The following is a 23,068-nucleotide window of genomic DNA, read 5'->3' as shown; positions in this document are numbered from 1 at the left end:
TGTCTCGAGAGACTAGATAGAAATACATAACTTAGTGATAATGCATGCTTATTGTCCAACAATAAGGTGTATTTAACCCGTTTGGGCATGAGGACGATTCTACAAATGCCTTCTAAATCCTGACAGTTTTCTGAAAAACCTGTTTCTATGTCCGTGGTTCTCAAACATTTTCATGTCAAGGACCCCCAAAAATTATATGTATTTGGCCGCCGACCCCCATCTGAAAATGTGTTGTCCCAGGGACCTCCCCGAAGCAAAGATATAAGTTAAAAACGTTCGCTCTGAAAGAATATATTCAAACATTTGCGCCACATTTTCACGATTTAAAAAAAATAGCAGACCTACAAGCTCGTAGCGCGGCACTCGATGCCGCGCTACGAGCTTGTAGATCTGCTATTTTTCAATAGCTAAAGTATAACATAATGCGTATAAAACACCAAAACAGCCATGACACACCACACACGGACCAGAAGCGACAGCAATAACCTTGACCTTTGCCTACGGTAGCCCCGCCCCCTACCCCACCCCACTCCCTCACAGAACATGAAAGGCTCTCTGTTGTCGGGGAGATATTGATATACACACTTCTCAAAGATCTCTTTCTCCGTCACGATGTCCAGGTGGGTGAAGGGAGAGTCCAGGAGATACAGGTCTGCATCCTTGTACACGGCCCTGTGTGAGAGAGAGGACACGCACACACACACACACACACACACACACACACACACACACACACACACACACACACACACACACACACACACACACACACACACGTACACACACACACACACACACACACACACACACACACACACACACACACACACACATACACACACGCAATGTGATTTCTACTTGGACACAATGTGCAACTACTACTAGTGTTGATTTTGGCAGAACATTTTGTTTTTAGTTTTAGTCATATGAGGAGTCATATATGGAATGAAACTTCATTTAGTTTTAGTCACATTTTAGTCATCTGAAATGTTTTAGCGTTAGTCTAATTTTAGTCGACTAAATGTAAGATTTTAGTCGATTAAATCTACAGTTGATTTCGTCGACTGGAATTGTATTTCGGCGGGCCTCGATGGCGTCGTATAATGGCTGATTTTACACTCGGTTTGCGTGCTGAAAATATTCGATTTACAAGCTCACAACGCGTGACGCTTGTAATCTACAAGATTAGATCTACAAGATTAGATTAGATTAGATTCAATTTATTGTCACTGTCTAAGTATTTGTATACTCTGTACAGTGACAATAAATTGAATCTAATCTAATCTAATCTTGTAGATCGGATAGTTTCAGCATGCAACCAGGCATAAAACGACTTGTCTTTTAGTTCTACTGGATCTCACTGCTCCACTAGTCCCTCCCTAACATTTTAGTATAGTTTTACTTTTAATTTGTTGTCAGTATATTTAGTCATAGTTTTAGTCTTCATATAGTTTTTATTTAGTTTCCATTTAGTTTTCCTCAGTGAAAAAAGGTAGACGACGGACATTCTTCGTCGTAGTTTCAGTCTACGAAATCAAGTACAAATCAGGCTTGAGTGAGTGCAGGTGTGAGAGAAACAATAAAGCTATCAAAGCAACGGGAGGTAAATGAGGAAGGCGAGCCGTGGCAGAAGTTCTAAATGACGACAGCAGTGCTTAGAGAGAGAGAGAGAGGCTCCAACAGCAGCAACACTAAACCAATAAATAATGTATGGGAATATGAGAGAGTCTGAGTGTTATAATGTCACGCCGAGATTTAATGGAGCAATAAAGTGATATTGTAGGGCTGTAAAAAATAAGCACCTTACAAATAATTCGACTATAAAACAGAACAGATACAGACACATTACATCCAAGTCAGATAAGAGACATTGCTAGCAGAAAGTGATCTTCTTTGTAAGCAGTACAGTACAGTTGGAGGCCATCGATATTGTCCTTTTCTTTTTGCTGAGGTTTGCGTGATCTGCGCAAAAGGACAGTTAACCCATTTTGGGCGGGAACCCCTTTTGGTGTTTTAAACATTATGTTATAATTTAGCTATTGAAAAATAGCAGATCTACAAGCTCATAGTGCGCCACCGAGTGGCGCGCTACGAGCTTGTAGGTCTGCTATTTATTTCAGAAAACTGGAGGATTTAGAAGGATTTTTTAAAATTTTGAGGTCAGGCCTAAATGGGTCAAATGATAAGGGACAATATCGGTGGCACCCAACTGTACATTTGTCGCATCGTCGCGTCGTGACGCATTGTGAGCTCGTAGATTGTCATATGATAAGACAGACGTCTAGACGTTTAAATAAGAAAGAATTGAATCTGTTACTTGCTTTATTTGGACTTTTGCAAAGATACACTCACTGTGTACTAGTGTATAATGCAATGAGTTACTTTTGATCTAAATGGCCGTAAAATCTTATTTCGCCCTTAACAGTGATCCGTTTTTCGTCCCGGTGACCCAATACAACCTCGACTGTCTGATACTTGGATGCCACAGTTGCCACACTTAATGGGGTCGATCATACGTGGGTAACTGGCGGCCCGGGGGGGCCACATGCGGCCCCCACCTTCACTTTAATGTGGCCCTCAAGGTTAACAATTCCAAACAAGCAAACATGACCCCGCTTGAATTACTTCAGTCTAAATGAGTAGCTTAATGACTAGTATTACAATGTTATTGTCTTTTTTTATGTCCAATGTATTTGTATGTAGTTCATAAAGTTAACATCACTATAATTAAAGGACCACTTCACCACTTTTCAACATCTCTTCATATAATAGGTCCTCACTAATGTTCATGATAAAACACCACCATTTTGTCCTACTCAGTCTGTGTCTCATAGGAGGGCTTTGGGCAGTTCGGACACCCGTCCACCAGTGACATCATCATTAGGCAGATTTTTTTTGGAACAAGATTTGTTTTAAAATATATTTAGATTTGTATTATCGTGAGAACGATGGCTTCAACTTTTGCATTGCAACTTTTCAGGAAAAGAAAGCCTGCCGTTTCTATTAGCTTGGATTCACCATCGATGATGTAACTGGTGGACGGGTTTCTGAACTGCCCACAGCCCTCCTATGAGACACAGACTGAGTAGAAAAAAATTGTGGTATTTTATCATGAACATTAGTTAGGACCAATTATAGGAAGAGAAGTTGAAAAGTGGTGAAGTGGTCCTTTAAAGGTATTTGAAAGGCAGTTAAAATTACATTTAAAATAATAATAATAATCAGGATTCCAATTCAAAAATAGCAAAACATAATTCAGGATTTCAATTCAAATTATAGCAAAAATAGCTGATCTACAAGCTCAAAACGTGTCGCAGTGCGACGCGTTTTGAGCTTGTAGATCGGCTATTTTTTGCTACGACAGCGCCCCCCAGTGGCCCTCTGGGGTGAGTGTGGAAATACAGTGGCCCTCTCCATCGTCAACGCTGCCCACCCCCTGGGGTAGATCGAGCGTTGCCCTTCTGACAGATGCATAGGAGTGAGCGCGAAGCACGCTGGAAACATAACCACCAGGTGTGATGTGATGTGACGCGACGTACCTGGCCAGGCCGATGCGTGCCCTTTGACCCCCGCTGAGGGTCACCCCGCCTTCCACAAGGGACGTTTTGTCCTTCTCCGGCAGGAGGTCCAAATCCTAGGAAGGAAAAAACATCCACTTGCTGAGCTTAAATACATCCATACTATACAGTAACCATGTGTCGTAGTAGCAGAGTGGAGAGCTGCTGTTATGATACGGAATGGCATTCTTTTTCCAGTGTTTTAGTCTACTTTTAGTCGACTAAATCTACAGTTGATTTAGTTGACTAAAATGTATTTTGGCGGTGCCTCGATGGCATCGTCATGGCTTATTTTACGCTTGGTTGTATATGCCGAAAACAGCCGATCTACAAGCTGCGACGCGTCGTGAGCTTGTAGATCTGTGCTGTTGTCAGAACACAACACCCGAGCACAACCAAGCATGAAATGACTTGTATTTTAGTTCTATACTGGATCTCTTCTCCACTAGTTCCCTAACTAACATTTTAGTCTGGGATTTTATTTGTCGACGAAATTGTCAGTATATTTAGTCATATTTTTACTAGTAGTCATCATAGCTTTAGTTTTTATTTTGTTTTCGGTCAGTGAAAAAAAGCTAGTCGACGGACATTTTTCGATGAAATCAACAGGAAAGGGTCACTTTTGACAGTACTCATTATCGTTATGATAAACATCATGAATCCTCCTGAATGAAAATCCACAATGTTCATTTAATGTGTAAAACCCTAATGGCTACCACAAGGTAATAACCCAAATGTACTGGAAAACTAAACTTAAAAAACAGACCTCGATATTATCCAAGATCCTGCTCGATCAGTGTACTTTCAACTTTGAGATTTTGCATCATTTGGTCATCGGACAGAAATCGCACACAAGACGCAATTCTGTATGTTTTAAGTATCCAAAAAAGCTGATAAATACTAACACATGACACATGACTACTGGAGTCACGAGGCAAGGGAGTCGTGTGTCACTGTGTCACATGTTCTGATCTGGCTCACAATGTTTTGAAACAAAATGTGAAACCAAGATAAAAGTTTTTAGATTGTGAGCAAACTTCACATGCAGCCACGCTTAGATCTTTGCAACAGGACACAACAAGCGCTAGCTGTGTCACTGAAAGAGCAGAATAAAAAAAAAAGAAAACAGCTTGACTCAGGTCTGTGTGCAAACTAAAGGGCTCCATTTTCGTCACCGCTAAACCCCTTATCCCTAAACTTCTTTGCCTTTTTTTTTTTTACTATTTTGAAAAACAGTTTTGAATAGTTCAACTAGCCAATCTACATTGACACGTTGTGAGCTTGTAGACTGGCCAATGTAACTATTGTGTTTTGCAAAATAGTAAAAAAGGCAAAGAAGTTTAGGGATACGGGGTTTAGCGGTGACGAAAATGGAGCCCTAAGTGCACTGGGTGCTTGCAAAGTGCCAAGTCATTTTAGTTGAAATGAGAAAAAAGGAATGGAAAGCCTGCCAAAAAACACAACACTCCCACAGCACGCAGAGACAATGGACCAGAGAGAGAGAGAGATATGGGGGAGTGACAAAAAGTGACAGAACACATGGAACAATCTGACAGATGGGACATTTGGTAGTGTATGTATATAAATGCACAGTGAAAATGGACAACCCCACATTCGATGAAGTGACACAGCACATATCATCATCCATAAAGCATCCTACCTTTTTTTCAGGGGGCCACTTCCGTCATCCTTACAGGAGGGCGTATAGGGGGAATTAAGTTAACAGTTTGTTTAACAGCTTGTAAAAAGACGACATAATGGAATTACAAGGCATGTTGTGTCTCCCCCTTGAACAAAGCATCTGTCGGGGCCGGAGGAGGGCTAAAAGCTACATGCTAACGTTAAGTGAGCCGGGGGGACGGACGGACCGCTAATGCGTGGTTTTACAGGGAGAAGGACCACCCATGGGAGTCTGTCTGTCTGTCTGTAGCCCAGGGGCATCTACTATAGAGGAGGACTACTTAAGAGTAGACAGCCCTAGTGAACGTCATGGTTGTGTCTGGACTCTGGACAACTAAGCAACAGTTGTCACTCTGTCAGATGGATAGTGTAATAACAGAGCGTTGCTGCTGGAGCCACTTTGGCAGGCATATCGGTAGGCCCTTACTACACAGTCCAAATGGAGCCAGAGGTACAGCGTTATGGCAAGAAGAGACCATATAGTTTAATTAAAATCTAAATTAAAATGTGCACGTGTTGACAGCAGCATTAGAAGAAACTGTGTATATATATATAACTGTGTTATGACAATATTTAGGATTGTTATCTATTGTTATCTGTTATCTATCTATCTATCAAAAGTAAAAAGAAAAAAAAAGATAACACACATTTAGATAATAGGGCTACAGATAAAGCATACAGAGCTTGTTTAATGTTAAAGAATGTGTGTTGACTGTATATATGGGTGGTCAACTAGACCAGGGGTTCTCGACGTTTTTGGCTGGGGACCCCCGCCCCCGCTACAATATCCTTAATAATAGAGAAAATACATCATAAATAAATACTGAAACCAGATATGATCATTAAGGGAAGTTTATGCATGCACTATGTGTACTATGTAAACTCTAAATTTCCATTTGCCAGCCATTCAGTGGCATGAAAAAAAGATTATTATTTTATTTTTGTAATAATTTGAGGACCCCCCCAAAATAATTTCGGGACCCCCCCCCCCCCCCCCGAGGGGTCGCAACCCCCAGGTTGAGAACCCCTGAACTAGACCACAGCTTTTGGGTGTTTTTTTCCTGTGCCTTTTTCCTCTCCGTCCTCGTCAGGGTTTGGTGTTTTATTGTCACTAATGTCTCGTCACAAGTTTACAGGTGTAAAGACGCGTGTGAAATTAGCATCGGCTCATCTGCGTTAGCAAAGACGACACGCTTTGTCAAGGTTCTGTATGCCTCATCACGCGGTACACACGTCGCATTTACTTACAGCACAACAGACATTTGCATACAGTAAAGACAAAACCATATTGGTTTGATTTCTATCAGTTGTTATGGTAACGGAGGACGCCTCATGCCGGCATCCAGTGCCTCGGTCAGATGGCAATAAGGAGCAGGTTTCCTAACATTCAGCTGTCAATATTGCATGCCGACATTGTTTGCTATGACAACATGTCTGTGTTTTGGTCAAAACTTTGACGGCACTCTCAGTAAGGGGGCGAGAGAGAGAGAGAGAGAGAGAGAGAGAGACACACACACACACACACACACACACACACACACACACACACACACACACACACACACACACACACACACACACACACACACACACACACACACACACACACACACACACACACACACACACACACACACACACACACACACACACAGAGAGAGAGAGAGAGAGAGAGAGAGAGAGAGACCGTATGCATGATAATATTTGGCAAAATACGAAATACTGTACCAGTTGTATTGCGGATTCTCATAAATACCATACATATGCATTTGCAGTGGGGGAAAGTACTCAATTGTTTTACTTAAGTAAAAGTGTCAATACTGCAATATAGAACTCCTCTGTTACAAGTACAAGTCCTGAATTCAAAATCTACTTGAGTACAAAGGTACAAAAGTATCGGTATCAAAATGTACTTGTAGAAAGTAAAAAAAAAAAAAAGACGAAAACGTTTAGGGATAAGGGCTAAGACACTGGCGACAATACAGGTCCATTATTTATTCAGCATTTGAGCCACGTACCACCATTTGATGACACTTAGCCTCTCAGATCCAAAACAAAACAAATGTTGTTATCGTTGGATAAGATTTTGCCCACAATTCCATGCTGTATTGCAGATGTTTAACAATAATGTAAAATGAAACCAAATGTGGTTTAATTTTACACTCTCAAGAGTTCAAGGTCTATAAGGGACCACCTGGAACCCCCTGAAGAACCACGGGTGGTCCCCGGACCACTGGTTGAAAACCACTAGCCCTAAGCCTACAAATCTGGTGATTTGCTCACAGAGAAATGACCCTTGTCTCTCTATTCTATGGCTGTCACTTTCTAACCAGCAAGCTGATATTCTAGAGCCGGTGAGATAATGTGGCATCTCCATGACAACGCGGGGAGAGCCAGCATTCTAGTATTCCAGTAACAACCCCCCCCTCCTACCCCCCCCCCCCCCCTCCCCCGCCCCCATCCCTCCCTCCACCCCACCCGGCTGAAAGCGTAGCCTGAAATACTCCGGGAGACAGAGAGGCATCACTCAACGATGCCTCAGGATGTGAGACAACGGTGTGTGTGTGTGTGTGTGTGTGTGTGTGTGTGTGTGTGTGTGTGTGTGTGTGTGTGTGTGTGTGTGTGTAAGCCGGCCGGGAGGGAGGGAGGGAATGCAATACAACTCCTGCTGTAATGTTGTATTCCACCAGGAGTTGAAGCGCATTCAACAGATGTCTCAGGTGTAAATCGAAAACTATACAAAAGAAAACCAGCATTATTCCTGCTGAGGACCAGAGGTAAATTAAAAAAGAAATACAACTTCTCCGGAGTGCCCAGACAGAGTGCATGAATGAACTTGAGTCAGCATTAACTCATTAAGACTTGAGACCAGATTCTACAAAATGTCTTCTAAATCACGAGTTTTCTGAAAAACCTATGTTTCTACGTCAGTGGTTCTCAAACTATTTCATGTGAAGGACGCCCCAGAATGATATGTATTCGCCCACGGACCCCCCCATCTGAAAATATGTATGTTCCAGGGACCCCCCCCCCCCCCAGACGGTAGGTATATCTGCTATTTTTCATCAGCTAAAGTTGAAAAGAATGGTTATAGTGGTTAAAAGCTAAGGTGACACAAATGCGTTCCCAGTCTAAATGGGTTAAAGCAAGCAGGTATTTTTTCCGCATAGCTCCTCGACGCAACACAACGGCATGTCTTTCCAGGACACAGATGTTTGAGACGCTGAGGAAGGCCGACGCACCGAAACGTGTCGGTTTCTCTAGGTAGACCGCTGCTGTGTGTGTGTTCATTAAAATGAAAGAAGTTCATAAGAAACTATACTCAACTTATACTCAAGACAAGAGAGTGCGGATATTCCTTTTTTCCATTGTATCTTCAAGAATCTGCACCTACGTATCAGCTACAGAGACTACTCCTCAAGACTCCCCCGGTCCCCCTGAGCAGGGCATGCCTTCTCCTAGCGGTTTTTGTTCTTAACCCATTTTGGGAGGGAACCCCTTTTGGTGTTAGCATTATGTTATGCTTTAGCTATTGAAAAATAGCAGATCTACAAGCTCGTAGCGCGCCACCGAGTGGCGCGCTACGAGCTTGTAGATCTGCTATTTTTGAAAAATCGAAGAACGACTGACATAGAAACATAGCTTTTTCAGAAAACTGTCAGGATGTAGAAGACATTTTTAGAATCTGATCTCAGGTCAAAATGGGTTAAAGCGGGCGGAAACAACGAGCCGTACCTCTTCCAGCTGACAGGCCTTGATGACCGAGGTGTAGCGGTACTCGTCGTAGGTCAGGCCGAACAGGATGTTGTCGCGGATGGTCCCCGGCATGATCCAGGAGGTCTGCGGGGAGAAGGAGATGCGTCCGCTGTGTCGGATCTTGCCCTCCGACGGCATCAGCTCGCCCAGGATCATCATCAGCAGGGAACTCTGGGTAAAACGAGGATTACGGGGAAGTTGAGGGGTAACGCGTAATGTTTTCAGTATGCGACCAAGCGTAAAATGACTTGTCTTTTAGTTGTACTGGATCTCTTGTCCACTATATTATGTTATGTCAATATATTTAGTCTTTGTTTTAGTCATCGTAGCTTAGGTTTTCATTTAGTTTCCATTTAGTCAGTGAAAAAAGGTAGACGAAATCAACACTGCTCCCCCAGTTTTCTCCGACGTACGTACGTACATTTGCCCTTAGATACATTCAGCTTTCCAATTGCTCAAAACACCTATTCTGAGGGATGCCATTACACACACACACACACACACACACACACACACACACACACACACACACACACACACACACACACACACACACACACACACACACACACACACACACACACACACACACACACACACACACACACACACACACACACACACACACACACACACACACACACACACACACACACACCACACACACACACACACACACACGTACAGTACGTACCTTCCCTGAGCCGGTGGATCCGGTCACAGCCAACATCTTGCCCTTCTCCAGGTACAGGCTGATGTTCCTGAGGACGGGCGTGACGTAGAGGTTGGTGAAGAACAGCCCGGCGTCTCCGTTGGCGTGGCCGTTGGCCTTGTTCTCCTGCTTGATCTTCTCAAAGAGCTCTCCTATGCCCTGGAGCGGAGAACACCAAGCACAGTCTGAACCAGTGTTGTTTTTGGCAGCACATTTTGATTTTAGTTTTAGTCAAAGTCATAGTCTCAGTCATAGCCATAGCTTTCATTTAGTCACCTGGAATGTTTTAGTGTTTGTCTAGTTTTAGATGTCATGTGATGTCACGAGGTCAGATCCATATATGGAGATCTAAGGGTCTCCATGACTCACTACATTGTACATCAATGTTGTATATGCATCACACAGGTGTGTGTTTAGGTGTTTGGCTGTCTGCGTGGCGAGCAGACATTTACCGCTTGCTCTGTATTAGCATTATGGTCAACTATAGAATGTGTTTGTCATGCTTTGTAGACAGACAGTGAGACCCGGGTCTCACTGTCCCGGTTCTCACCATTCTCTACCTCCTGCGAGAGGGAGGGAAATAAAAGATTCCCAAAGAATGGCATTATTCTTTGGGCATTATTCATCATGTCTACATAGGGATCAATAGATGGCCGTCTCACCGTTACAAAAAAAAAGGGGGGAAACCTCGGATGACTTGGCAATTTAATTTAATCACTAACCTCCGAGAAGTTTCATGGGTCACCAACTCTAGAGGGGCTTCTAGCAATTTACAAAGACGCGCTTCGTGTGATTTGTATAGGCAGCTCCCCGGCTCAATTCACATTCAAATGAGCTGACGCACGCGCTGTCAACAGTAAAGAAAGACAACACTCCTCCCCTATTCTTCCCCCTAGTAGAACATTCCGGGAAGCAGAGAAAGACTAGGGGAGAGAATCCTGGAAATATAAATAAATGATGCACATGATGACGGACCACATCTTCCTGGCTACAATACTGTAATGTTTGTGAAAGAAGAATTGATGGCTTATGCAAATTAAAGGACACAGATTTTCTCACGATACTGGATGGTCGTAAATCACATGTACTTGACTGCGTTTTACAGCCCCTCTGTGTTCACAGATAAGACAAGATAATTCACTCCATAAAAATGGTGATGAATTGACTCTGGTAGAGAGGAGGACATCGAGTGGTCCTGGGGTGTTAAACCTCGTTTATGCATTTAAAAAAGGGAAATAATGGGCTGTGACAATCAGGGCCTTTTGTGGTCAAATAGTATCCAGGGCAATTTGAGTCATCAAGACAATGTAAGATATTCTTCAGATAATAATGTCTAAATAACAGCAAAGCACTAAGCATTATGTTGTACTTTAGCTATTGAAAAATAGCAGATCTACAAGCTCGTAGCGCGGCACTCTGTGCCGTGCTACGAGCTTGTAGATCTGCTATTTTTTGAAAAATCGTGAAAATGTGGCGCAAACCTTTGAATATATTCTTTCAGAACGAACATTTTTAACTCAAGTCTTTGCTTCTGGAAGGTCCCAGGAACAACATATTTTCAGATGGGGGTCGGCGGCCAATGACATAATTCTGGGGGTCCTTGACATGAAATATTGAGCACCACTGATACAGAAACAGTGAGGTATTTCGGAAAACTGTCAGAATTTAGAAGATATTTTTAAAATTTAAGTTGACTTTTTTTTTAATCATTTTTATCCCACAATTTTGTAACCCATTTTCCACCCCTGTGTCAATTATCTAATGTGATCCTGGGCTATACACACCCTCCGCCAACCTGGGGAGAGCAACGGACTTGAACTCATGCTTCCTTCATGCATGAGTGTCCAAGTCACTCCTGACAGGGGGGAGTTTCCCTGGTTGGACGTAGCGCGTGGAAGGAACACGTTATTCCAACCAGTTCCTTTCCCCTCCATCAGGCGCCCCGGCTGGCCAGGGGGAGGCAGTTTAGAGACCAGGATTACTGCATGTTTTTGTGAGGGTACCTACCCTAGGGCAGGGGTTCTCAACGTTTTTGGCCGGGGACCCCCGGAAATGCTTTGGCAATGTCTCGGGACCCCCGCCCCGCCCCCTCCCGACCCCCAATATAAATTGACTGCTACAATAACCTTAAACCATTTTGGGCGGGAACCCCTTTTGGTGTTTTAAGCATTGTTATAATTTAGCTATTGAAAAATAGCAGATCTACAAGCTCATTTTTGAAAATAAAATTTAAAAATAAATCTTTTTTTTTTTTTTGAAAATAATTTGGGGACCCCCCAAAATAATTTGGCGACCCCTCGAGGGGTCGCGACCCACGGGTTGAGAACCCCTGCCCTAGGGGACACGGGGAGAACATGGTTAAGTTGACTTTTGAACAGTCTTGAGGCAAACAAACACACACACGCACCTCGTCCCAAGAGGCGGTCACGTTAACCAGCTCCAGTTCTGTGGTCATGAGGTTGTATTCCAGTGTCTTGTATTCCTCCTTCATGAGGAATTCCTGGAGAACAAAACACACAAACAAACAAACAACAATCAGGCAGGGACGTAAACACAGTCAGGGATGACTGTCAATCAATCATTCTGAACAAACGATATTGGGGATCATGTGAATTGTAATGTATATATGTGGATTGGGAGTCTGAGGTCGCCTTGTTTGACCACTAATTGGCCCATGTTTGTGTTTACAATGGTGTGTGTGTGTGTGTGTGTGTGTGTGTGTGTGTGTGTGTGTGTGTGTGTGTGTGTGTGTGTGTGTGTGTGTGTGTGTGTGTGTGTGTGTGTGTCTGCGTGTGTGTTTGTTTTGTGCGTGTATTAGGCTAGCTTTTACACTAACATTTTCCCTTAGACACATTCAGCTTTCCAATTGTTCAAAACACCTATTCTGAGGGATGCCATTCAACACACACACACACACACACACACACACACACACACACACACACACACACACACACACACACACACACACACACACACACACACACACACACACACACACACACACACACACACACACACACACACACACACACACACACACACACACACACACACACACAGGAGTCCTTGGCATGTATTTACCAGAATCCCTTTAATCGGCAAGTAAGATAAATGTACAGTCATTTGTCCTGGTGTCTCTGGTGCAGGGACATGCTAGGTGAAAGGTCAACGTGTACAAAACACACGTGTTTAAGTTATTTGAGTGAGTCTTGTACACTGTATGTTGATGTGTGCTGTGTGGTTACATTGTGTGTGTGTGTGTGTGTGTGTGTGTGTGTGTGTGTGTGTGTGTGTGTGTGTGCGTGTGTGTGTGTGTGTGCGTGTGCGTGTGTGTGCTGTGTACACACCTGTACTTATGCACCCTAAATGTCTGTGTTTGCCAATTCCTACCCATCTTCTTTATTAGGCTGTATTCCAAAAACAAGGTGTGAGCTTACATAACCGCGGTGGCCAGGCAGTGACATAACCCTGATGACTGAGCCAGACGGTGACTTAACATGTCATCTCCATGTCTTCAGCCCCATGCACTCTCTGCTCCCCATGCACATACCTCTGTACATGCAACATGCCATACAGTAGCAACTGTACTACAGTATGAATACATAACTATTGGCTGGTTTCTCTTGAATGATGCGTCACCCACAATGAATGAAGTTCCCAATGGAGTTCTCTTCGTGGAATTCGTTTTGAACAGGTGTTTGTGTCGCGAGTGTCGAGTACATCCACCAAGGTTTACAAACATTTTGTATTTATTTAAAGGCTATATTATTATTATAAAATACTAATAATAAGTATTATAATTAATTATTATTATTTGAATTTGAATTTTAAATAAATTACATTAAAATACATCTTTTCTTTTTCTTTTTTTACTTTGCCTAGCTAAGCCGATGACTACAATAAAGGCTTTTTAAAGCCTGTTTTCACCTGTTTTCTCATACTTGGATGTCTGCCTACTACTACAAGGGAAGGAACTTAAATATGTTTACCTACTATTAGACATAGTTTACAACCATTAAAACCATATTTAAAAACAAAAACAAATGATGAGCATAAATTGAGCACAAATTGCACGAGTTTCTCTCCTGAGTACATGTCTTCTCTGATACACTTGGGTATTGCAAAAATGATAAACAGGCCCAGTACCCGAGGTAAAAAGAATCTGAACCGATCCGATTCCAGACCCATGTGACAATAATAAAACATGGGAGCCGGACTTGTAGGGCTGTGTATATTAACCCATTGAAACCGGGAAAGCATCTGTGTCATTTTAGATTTTAGCGTTGGCTATTAATCTATTTTGGGGCGGGAACCCCTTTTGGTGTTTTAAACATTATGTTATAATTTAGCTATTGAAAAATAGCAGATCTACAAGCTCATAGCGCGCCACCGAGTGGCGCGCTATGAACTTGAAGATCTGCTATTTTAGAAAAATCGTTAAAATGTGCCTCAAATCTTTCAGAAAATTGTCATGATTTAGAAAACCTTTTTTTTTTAAATTTCGACGTCAGGCCTGAATGGGTTAATAGTAAGCACAGTGACTGTCAATGGAGGGAGCGTTGGAGCAAAGTGGTGGACTACTTAGTGACACATCATTGTGGGCAGGTTGACTGCCATGGCAATGGGCATCATGAAGTAAACATGACAATAACAAAACATAACACTAGGCATTAAGGGCAGATCACTTGTCTTTTCTCCTGCCTACTTTCTGTTCTTTTTGGCAAGCGATTTGCTTATTGAGGAAACTATAAGCACAGGAACAGTGCATTGCATCTGTGATGTATTGGAAAGAAGTGCGTTGCACCAGAGTCCCAGCACCAGACACTTCATTCAGTGGTGGATTCCTAAGCCGCAAATTGCAATGGTTCCGCAGACCCAGGCCACCACCCACCTCAATCTTCTTGACCAGGGCCAGGGTGTCGTACCACATCTGGATGGAGCCGGGCAGCTGGCGGGTGAGCGTCATGCGCAGCACCATGCAGTAGGAGGCCGTGGTGAAGATGCGGCGCAGGATGATGCCCTTGCTGAGCGCGTGCGGCACGATGGCCGACACGATGACCAGGATGGCCGAGAAGAAGTAGGAGGCGCTGTAGAAGTAGCGCAGGGAGCCGATCTTCCTGGTGTGAAACATCTCGTCCCTGAGGAAATAAAAAGGACCAGTTATAGACTCATGTTCTGCCTAAAACCCACATTGGACGACTTTTATTAAAAAGTCACAGATCGCTTAGGACGACACTGAACGACATTGAACATTTAGAATGCATCCAGGCATCGCTAGAATCATTCTTGGCGTCTCCGTCGCCTGGCAACGCTTCGCTTCCGCGTTGTGACCTCATTGGATATTTTCCCTCCGTCCACGCTATCTTTGGCGACGATCTTTAGCGACGTTTCTCGTATCTCGGAATTTAAGCTCAGATTGAGCTGATCATACAGAACATCAATGTTTTAGGAGCTCAGTATAAAATCCCTGCGACCTCGCGGGACCGGGCCTTCTGCTCGGCAGCACCGCGCCTGTGGGACAGCTAGCCTTCCTATGGTCTTGAGAGTACCTCAGACCCTGGATTATTTTAAAACAGGCCTGAAAACGTTCCTATTTCGGAAGGTTGTGTGACCGATGTCAGTAATGTCCTTTTTTGTTTTAATAACCCTGCTTTTACACAATCTTTGCTAAGGACGTGTATAGACGTCCTTTTTAATCAAACCGCAGGAGGCCTTGGACGTGTATACTCTTTTCTTCTTTAGGACTTTTTTTATTGATATAAAAAAAATCAGGCGCCCCCAGGCTGGCCCCAGGGGGGGGCAGCAGTATAGAGATCCCTAGGGGGACACAGGGACAACATGGACACACAGAAAGTCAAAGTATAACTCGGACTTCTATAGAAACAGCGATTTCTACACCTCTGATTTGCCTCCTCGACTGACTCCCAGCATTAGGAACTATTATACTATTACTATTACTATTATATAGTGTCTTACTGTCTGATGTTCCTGATGATGAGCTCCATGACCTCCTCCCAGCCGTAGGCCTTCACTGAGTGGATGTTCTCCACGATCTCTGAGGTGAGGGCCAGCCGGCGGCTGATCATACCCGCTCGCTTAGCTCTGGATTGGGGTGGGGTGAGGGGATGGGGGGTGGGGGGTTGATGGAGATCCAGTTAATAAAACATACAGTATACACACAAGGATACATGCCTGTACCCAGACATTTATGTACAGTACAAACACGGATGATGATGAGGCTGGCTTCCCCATGTCGGTGACGGATCTGTCATGCAGCTGGAACCACTTTCAACCTGGCATCCCTATTCATTATATCATTTATATGACGCTTAAGTTAAGAGACCAGTAGTTCTGCACAAAAACGCCCCCAAAAAAAACAGACAAATTATTCTTTAACCCATTTTGACCTGAGATCAGATTCTAAAAATGTCTTCTACATCCTGACAGTTTTCTGAAAAAGCTGTTTCTATGTCAGTCATTCTTCGATTTTTCAAAAATAGCAGACCTACAAGCTCATAGCGCGCCACTCGGTGGCGCGCTATGAGCTTGTAGATCTGCTATTTTTCAATAGCTAAAGCATAACATAATGCTAACACCAAAAGGGGTTCCCGCCCAAAATGGGTTAATTCAGTATGCACACAATATTCCGAAAGCGGTCGCGGCGGGTGCATTTTTCTCCAATGCAACCCTGTTTGATTCCTGCGCATTTGCGGAATCGTTGCGGAATCGAAAACTGATTGACCAACACAAATATAGCATCAAATATCGCATCATATTTTTGTGGCTTTCGCCTTTATTTTATATTTTTTATGGAGGGACAGTCAGTAAGCTGAGGGACTCAGCTCAACCGGCGTTTAAAGTGGTTAACCGGTGTTTCCACCAATTTGAAGCCCGAATGTAATCGAGGGAAAATGTTGGTGTAAAAGCTAGACGCACGCACGCACGCACGCACGCACGCACGCACGCACGCAGCATTGTAAATACAAACATGGGCTAATTAGGCAGAGTGATCAACATGTGGGATCTCCCACATGAAAGAGAAGAAGGGATCAAATGAGGTCAGACAGCGACTCAGCTGTCTGACCGCGTCGTTCCTTCACTAGTTCCACTATAAAACACACGGCAGTCAAGAAGAAACACTACAGTCTACAGCTTCATGAAGAAAAGAAGGTATGGTTTTAGTTGTGAGAAATTCATATTAATGACGTTTTATATTAACCCATTGATGCCTGAGGCCGAATCTGGGAACGCCTTCTAGGGCCTGACCTAAGGTTTCTAAAAACCTTCAAATTCTGATTAATTATCTTTTAAATAGTTATGTTGCTACATGTATAGCAATAGCTGATGAGACGCAGAGAGCGCGCCGGCATCAAGGGTAGAACAACGTATACGTTGCATCAGGCATCAATGGGTTTTAAAAGGTGTCTGGATATCTTTTAGACTAGGTGCAACAGTTAGGCGCCGTGTCCACTGAGGGTTTCTTTTACCCCCGCTGAAAACGCAACGTGCTCGCCTAAAAGCGCTTCCAAAACGCCCGAGCTGATTTTTTTTTGCTCTAAGCAAACAGAGAAAAACGGTGGCGTGCCAAAGTGCCACGCCAGGCCACGCTGCTGGGGTTTCCAAAAACATGCGCCGCTCCCAATTATAAACATGCAAACTATGTGCTATATATGCTCAGGAAGAACCATCTTCTCACCCTGTGTATACAGGACTTTGGGTCAATTTCGATTGTTGTAAATGTCCCTTCATAAATAAAGTTGGATTTGGTTTTGATTCGATCTTGGCTTTTTGGGGACAAGATTCGATTTATTTTATATCCTCCTGCAACAACTTGGTTAATTTAACACTCGGGACGTTACTGTACGTCATCTGAAGCAGCTAGGACGGTAGAGTAGTCAAAACTGAATGGATGGATAGTCAAGATAAAATCATACTAATATGATCCATTTATGCTATTTAACCACTTAACCAATTTTGGGCGGGAACCACTTTTGGTGTTAGCATTATGTTATGCTTTAGCTATTGAAAAATAGCAGATCTACAAGCTCATAGCGCGCCACCGAGTGGCGCGCTACGAGCTTGTAGGTCTGCTATTTTAGAAAAATCGAAGAACCACTGACATAGAAACATAGCTTTTTCAGAAAACTGTCAGGATGTAGAAGATATTTTTAGAATCTGATCTCAGGTCAAAATGGGTTAAACCCTCTAGAACTGGACTTCAGGTTGTATGTACTTTGACTGATTGTTTAGATCTACAGTACAAGCAATCTCTTTGCTATTTTAGGCTAAACGTCCTCCTCAGAATATGGATAACGGGGGCAACGAGTCCGGCCAAATGCCTAAATTGTAAATTGTAATGAGGTGGCTTTTGAAACCAGCTGGTCGTTTGTTCTAGCCAGAACATCCCTGCGTGGCTTTGTTGACATTTCTCTGCAGGGACACAAAGCGAGCTGTTGTCTCTCTCTCTCCCCAGCAGGAGAGATATGTACCACGAGATATCAAGGCTAACTGTATAGACACGTCATGACAGGAGCCGCGTGGGGAAGATCCACGATAAAACAACGACCACGGCAGGAATGTGAATGTTGGGGGCATTCATTCAGGGAATGGAAATGAGTGTGTGTCAGTGGGTGTGTGTGTGTGTGTGTGTGTGTGTGTGTGTGTGTGTGCGCGTGCGCGTGTGTGTGTGTGTTGAATGGCATCCCTCAGAATAGGTGTTTTGAGCAATTGGAAGGGAAAATGTTAGTGTAAAAGCTAGCCTAATACACACCCAAAACAAGCACACACACACACACACACACACACACACACACACACACACACACACACACACACACACACACACACACACACACACACACACACACACACACACACACACACACACACACACACACACACACACACACACACACACACACACACACACGCACACGCACGCACGCACACATCAACATACCTGTGTGGTCCCATCTTCTGTGCGAGGCAGGCTTGCACAATGCCCAGCAGGGTGAGAGCAGCCAGAGCACAGAAGCCATTGACTTCAATCAGCTCCCAGATCAGCCCAGTACACAGGATACACTGCAGGGGTGTGATCCAAACAAAGTGGGCCAGACCCAGGCTCTGTAACACAAGCACACACAGACACAACAATACAATTCTTTAGCTATTTCTTTATTATATTTTTCTCCCAACGTACTGCAGTCGTCGTCTAGGGCAGGGGTTCTCAACGTTTTTGGCCGGGGACCCCCGGAAATGCTTTGGCAATGTCTAAGCATTGTTATAATTTAGCTATTGAAAAATAGCAGATCTACAAGCTCATAGCGCGCCACCGAGTGGCGCGCTATGAGCTTGTAGGTCTGCTATTTTTGAAAAATCGTGAAAATAATTTTTTTTTATTTTTTATTTTTTTTGAAAATAATTTGGGGACCCCCTAAAATATTTTGGCGACCCCCCGAGGGGTCGCGACCCACGGGTTGAGAACCCCTGGTCTAGGGCCTTTCTCGGCCCCACTCTTCTCCCATGTGTTTAGGATCCAAGATGGCCGCAGCACCAGGAGGGGGTGGCCTTACTGAGCTGCGTTCACAAATTCAAGACACCTGTCTTGCGTTTGTCTTGTGTCTGTGTTTAATGGCCACTCCAATGCATTTCCAATGGAACCCCATATGGTTTGACCAAACATTTTGTTTGATTAGGGGGAGGGGGGCAGAACACATCCATCAAAGCAGTGTTCAGACACAAGTCAAGTGTCAGACACAAGGCAAGTGTCTTGAATGTATAATGTATAAGTGCATATGTCGACCCCGCCCGCTCACTTCTGCCCCACCCCCTCTTGGTGCTGTGGCCATCTTGGATCCTAAACACATGGGAGAGGGGTGGAGCCCAGAAAGGCCCTCAGATTCATGAGCGTCTGTCACAGACAGAGCAAGTTATGTCAGGGACAGTCGCTGCATGGCGGCCGTCCATCGGGCTGCCTCAACTCCACGTCCACTCATCCAATCATTTAATTCTCAGACCGCTCTATTTAATCTGGAAGTTTGCACTGCTCATTCCTGCCGGCTTTGCTGCTGCTGCTGCTGCACTCGCCACTGCTGTCTTGCTCAAACACTACTGCTCCACCCTCCACCACCCCAGCTACCACCTGTTGTTTTGGATCTGCTGTTTGTGTACGGGGGATTCGGAGTCCCTATGGTTGGGAGATGCGCTTCATCAGACTATCAGAGTACGTAAAAGCAGATCCAATTCATCGCCAAACCCTAATAAATATATTGCTCATTTTACATTAACCCATTTTGACCTGAGATCAGATTCTAAAAATATTTTCTACATCCTGACAGTTTTCTGAAAAAGCTATGTTTCTATGTCAGTCGTTCTTCAATTTTTCGAAAATAGCAGACCTACAAGCTCGTAGCGCACCACTCGGTGGCGCGCTATGAGCTTGTAGATCTGCTATTTTTCAATAGCTAAAGCATACCATAATGCTAACACCAAAAGGGGTTCCCGCCCAGAATGGGTTAAAACATATATATATATTTGTTCTATCCATGAGTTGTCCTGACTGAACTTGTGTATTATAGTCCCTTGTCACTGCTAACTCCTAAAGCTAGCTTGGTCCTCCTAGCCTAGTGCTACTCAACCCTGCCCTCCTCCCAGTCGTGAAACTCCTCACCGTCAGGTGAAAAGACGTTGCGTGTATTGAAGAAGACACATGGTTGTTGGTTCTAAAAGCGCTTCTAAAAACACTTCAGTCCATCCCATTTAATCCCGTTCATTTATGAACAGTTTGCTGGGAAACACACGCAGGCACGCGCGCGGGTCCCCCTGGAAGTGCTCCCCGGAGTTCGTTGGTAGTGCATGGCCGGGTGTGGGCGCCCTCCCCCGGGCAGAGGTCCCCAGGGTGTAGACGCGCGCACGCACACACGCACGCACGCACACGACCACACACTATTATGAGAAAATCACAGTCAAGGTGCATTGCAGCGATCGCACCAAGCCCTATTCAAGTCAGGTGATAATTACTCCAGAGCAGTCTCACAGAGTGTATCGACATTCTGCGCTTCAATGAGACCGACACAGTATACCACTGTAGAGAGACACACACACGCGCACACACGCACACACACACACACGCACACACACGCACGCACGCACGCACGCACGCACACACACACACACACACACACTAGGGTGACCAGATGTCCCTCTTTGCGTGGGACAGTCCCTCATTTCCAAGACTTTTCAGGCGTCCCACAAATTGAGACCCTGTCCCACATTGTGACTGGCAGGCAATTGCATCAGTGTTCAAATGCCCTAATAGTTATAGTCCCATAATAGTTGGCCTTCTGTTGTAAAGCTCTCTCATTGTCTCTTCCTGCAAGATGTGTTTTTAAGCCTGTTAAAATAGCATACAAATAAAAATAAAGTATAATTTTAAAACAAAATGTGAGACACCAGAGGAGTTTATAAATGATAGCCAATAGGCCTATGGTTGAATATGACATCAAGGCATTTAATAGCAACTCAAGCAGTAAGTTGCTAACCCCGGTACTCCAGTATCGCTTGTGTGGGACAAGTGGGATGGGGGGACCCCGTCCCCCCATCCCACTTGTCCCACACAAGCGATACTTCTGTCCCTCAAATGAACAGTTTGGATCTGGTCACCCTAACACACACATGCACACGCACACGCACACGCACACACACACAGTGCAGATGTCTCTAGTGTCAGACTCTATATTTTGGCTGGGGGACCCCCGGAAATGCTTTGTCCATGTCTCGCGGACATTTAAAACCCTTCGTCCTTTGATTCGTGACCTGCATCACCATGCTACCACTAAACACCTAAATGTCTATAGTTTAATTAAACCTCACCATCTTTAACTCATTGTAACTCTAATTATATTATAGCCATGAATATGAATTCCATGGTCGAGGGGAGACCAACTCACAGATTACAAAACATGGTGTTGAGTGAATACATGAGGGAGCCAATTTCCCCATTCTTGAATGAATGAATGAATTAGTTTATTTCGAACATTATTTGAAATCAAATACATTAAAACAAGAAAATACTCCAACAATGTCCGAAAAGGAGTAGGGTGAAGTATAAAACTTATGAAACCCCACCCCCCTTTTGCTTTTACCCATATAACTTAAAAAATATATATACATGTATCAACCCAATTTATCGTTGCTTAAAGGAAGACATGAAAATAGAGCAAATAAAAACAATACAACTGGTAAAACCGGTACTTTAACTAACAAAGGCCCACAACGGGCTGGATTGCCACTTCCATTTCACCCAAAGGAGTTTTCAGATGGGTATGAAGTGTTCTACTGTTATCCATTTTTAGAACTAAAGTTCAGTGTATTATCCATTGTCAAGGAAGAATCAGAATTATTTAACTACAGTACTGGTTTTACCAAAACAACGTTCCCGAGAGAAAATAAAAGGCCACAAGTTCTTGATTTCCTGCAAATTTAAAAGAGCAGGTAGCTAATCATTCATTTAGGTACATTTAATTACACCCCACTAAGTTGTCTTACCTCATCCAGCTTGTTGAGGTGGGCCGACATCAGACTGACCAGCTGACCAGTGCTGATCTTATCCAGGACACGGCTGGACAGTTTCAGGGTCTGAAAAAGGACAAATTTAAGGTTCCCTGATCGGTCAAGATTGTTCATACCTTTCTTTCATTTTCTCCCCAATTTAGTCATTATACCTTTATAGTAGTCCGGCAGCCGGGGGTGTGGAGTGGGAAATTTGGTATATATATATTTTTTTTTTATTGGCCTAAAATATTGTCTATACATTTTTATTATATACATTCATGAATCCACTTGCTGACCGGCTGTCGGTATTGAGCAATTTATTTTATAGGGGTTTATGTGACCATACCATAAACAACCTATATCAAATATACCAAAATTACCACTTTAACCCATTCTGGGCGGGAACCCCTTTTGGTGTTAGCATTATGTTATGCTTTAGCTATTGAAGGTCTTGTAGGTCTGCTATTTTTGAAAAATCGAAGAACGACTGACATAGAAACATAGCTTTTTCAGCTGTGAACCCAATGCCGCCCTGCTGGGCACTCAGCATCAAGGTTGGATTGGGTCAAATGAACTACGGTAATCAAATCAACTAATCAAATGATTCTCGCGCGTGGCACAGCTGCAGCTCACCGCTCCTTGGCTGCGGGCACTAGCCCCTCCTATGCCCAGCTTTCCGGGTTTGTGTGAACACAAACATTGGACTGACCTCATGCTTCCTTCTATGCATGAGGAGTCCAAGCTGCTTCTTTTCAGCTGACAGGGGGGGGGAGTTTCCCTGGCCGGACATAGCGTGTGGAAGGAACAC

General features: G+C 43.8%; 1 protein-coding gene across 1 annotated transcript in view; it reads right to left on the bottom strand.

Moving 5' to 3' along the window:
* The window catches only part of cftr (CF transmembrane conductance regulator), a gene marked incomplete at its 5' end in the record, with an annotated part of 76,875 nt that overhangs the window by 39,485 nt on the left and 14,322 nt on the right, over positions 1 to 23,068 (bottom strand). Inside the window, 9 exons of the mRNA XM_079501883.1 lie at positions 586 to 672; positions 3,540 to 3,634; positions 8,973 to 9,164; positions 9,688 to 9,864; positions 12,113 to 12,205; positions 14,600 to 14,846; positions 15,685 to 15,810; positions 18,668 to 18,831; positions 22,255 to 22,344. Coding sequence (XP_079358009.1) covers positions 586 to 672; positions 3,540 to 3,634; positions 8,973 to 9,164; positions 9,688 to 9,864; positions 12,113 to 12,205; positions 14,600 to 14,846; positions 15,685 to 15,810; positions 18,668 to 18,831; positions 22,255 to 22,344 — 1,271 coding nt within the window. The remainder of the gene's footprint in view (positions 1 to 585; positions 673 to 3,539; positions 3,635 to 8,972; positions 9,165 to 9,687; positions 9,865 to 12,112; positions 12,206 to 14,599; positions 14,847 to 15,684; positions 15,811 to 18,667; positions 18,832 to 22,254; positions 22,345 to 23,068) is intronic.

The sequence above is a fragment of the Electrona antarctica genome (genome assembly GCF_951216825.1).
Source record: "Electrona antarctica genome assembly, chromosome: 5".
In the NCBI taxonomy this organism is placed as follows: Eukaryota; Metazoa; Chordata; class Actinopteri; order Myctophiformes; family Myctophidae; genus Electrona; species Electrona antarctica.
This window is presented reverse-complemented; position numbering and strand designations above follow the sequence as displayed.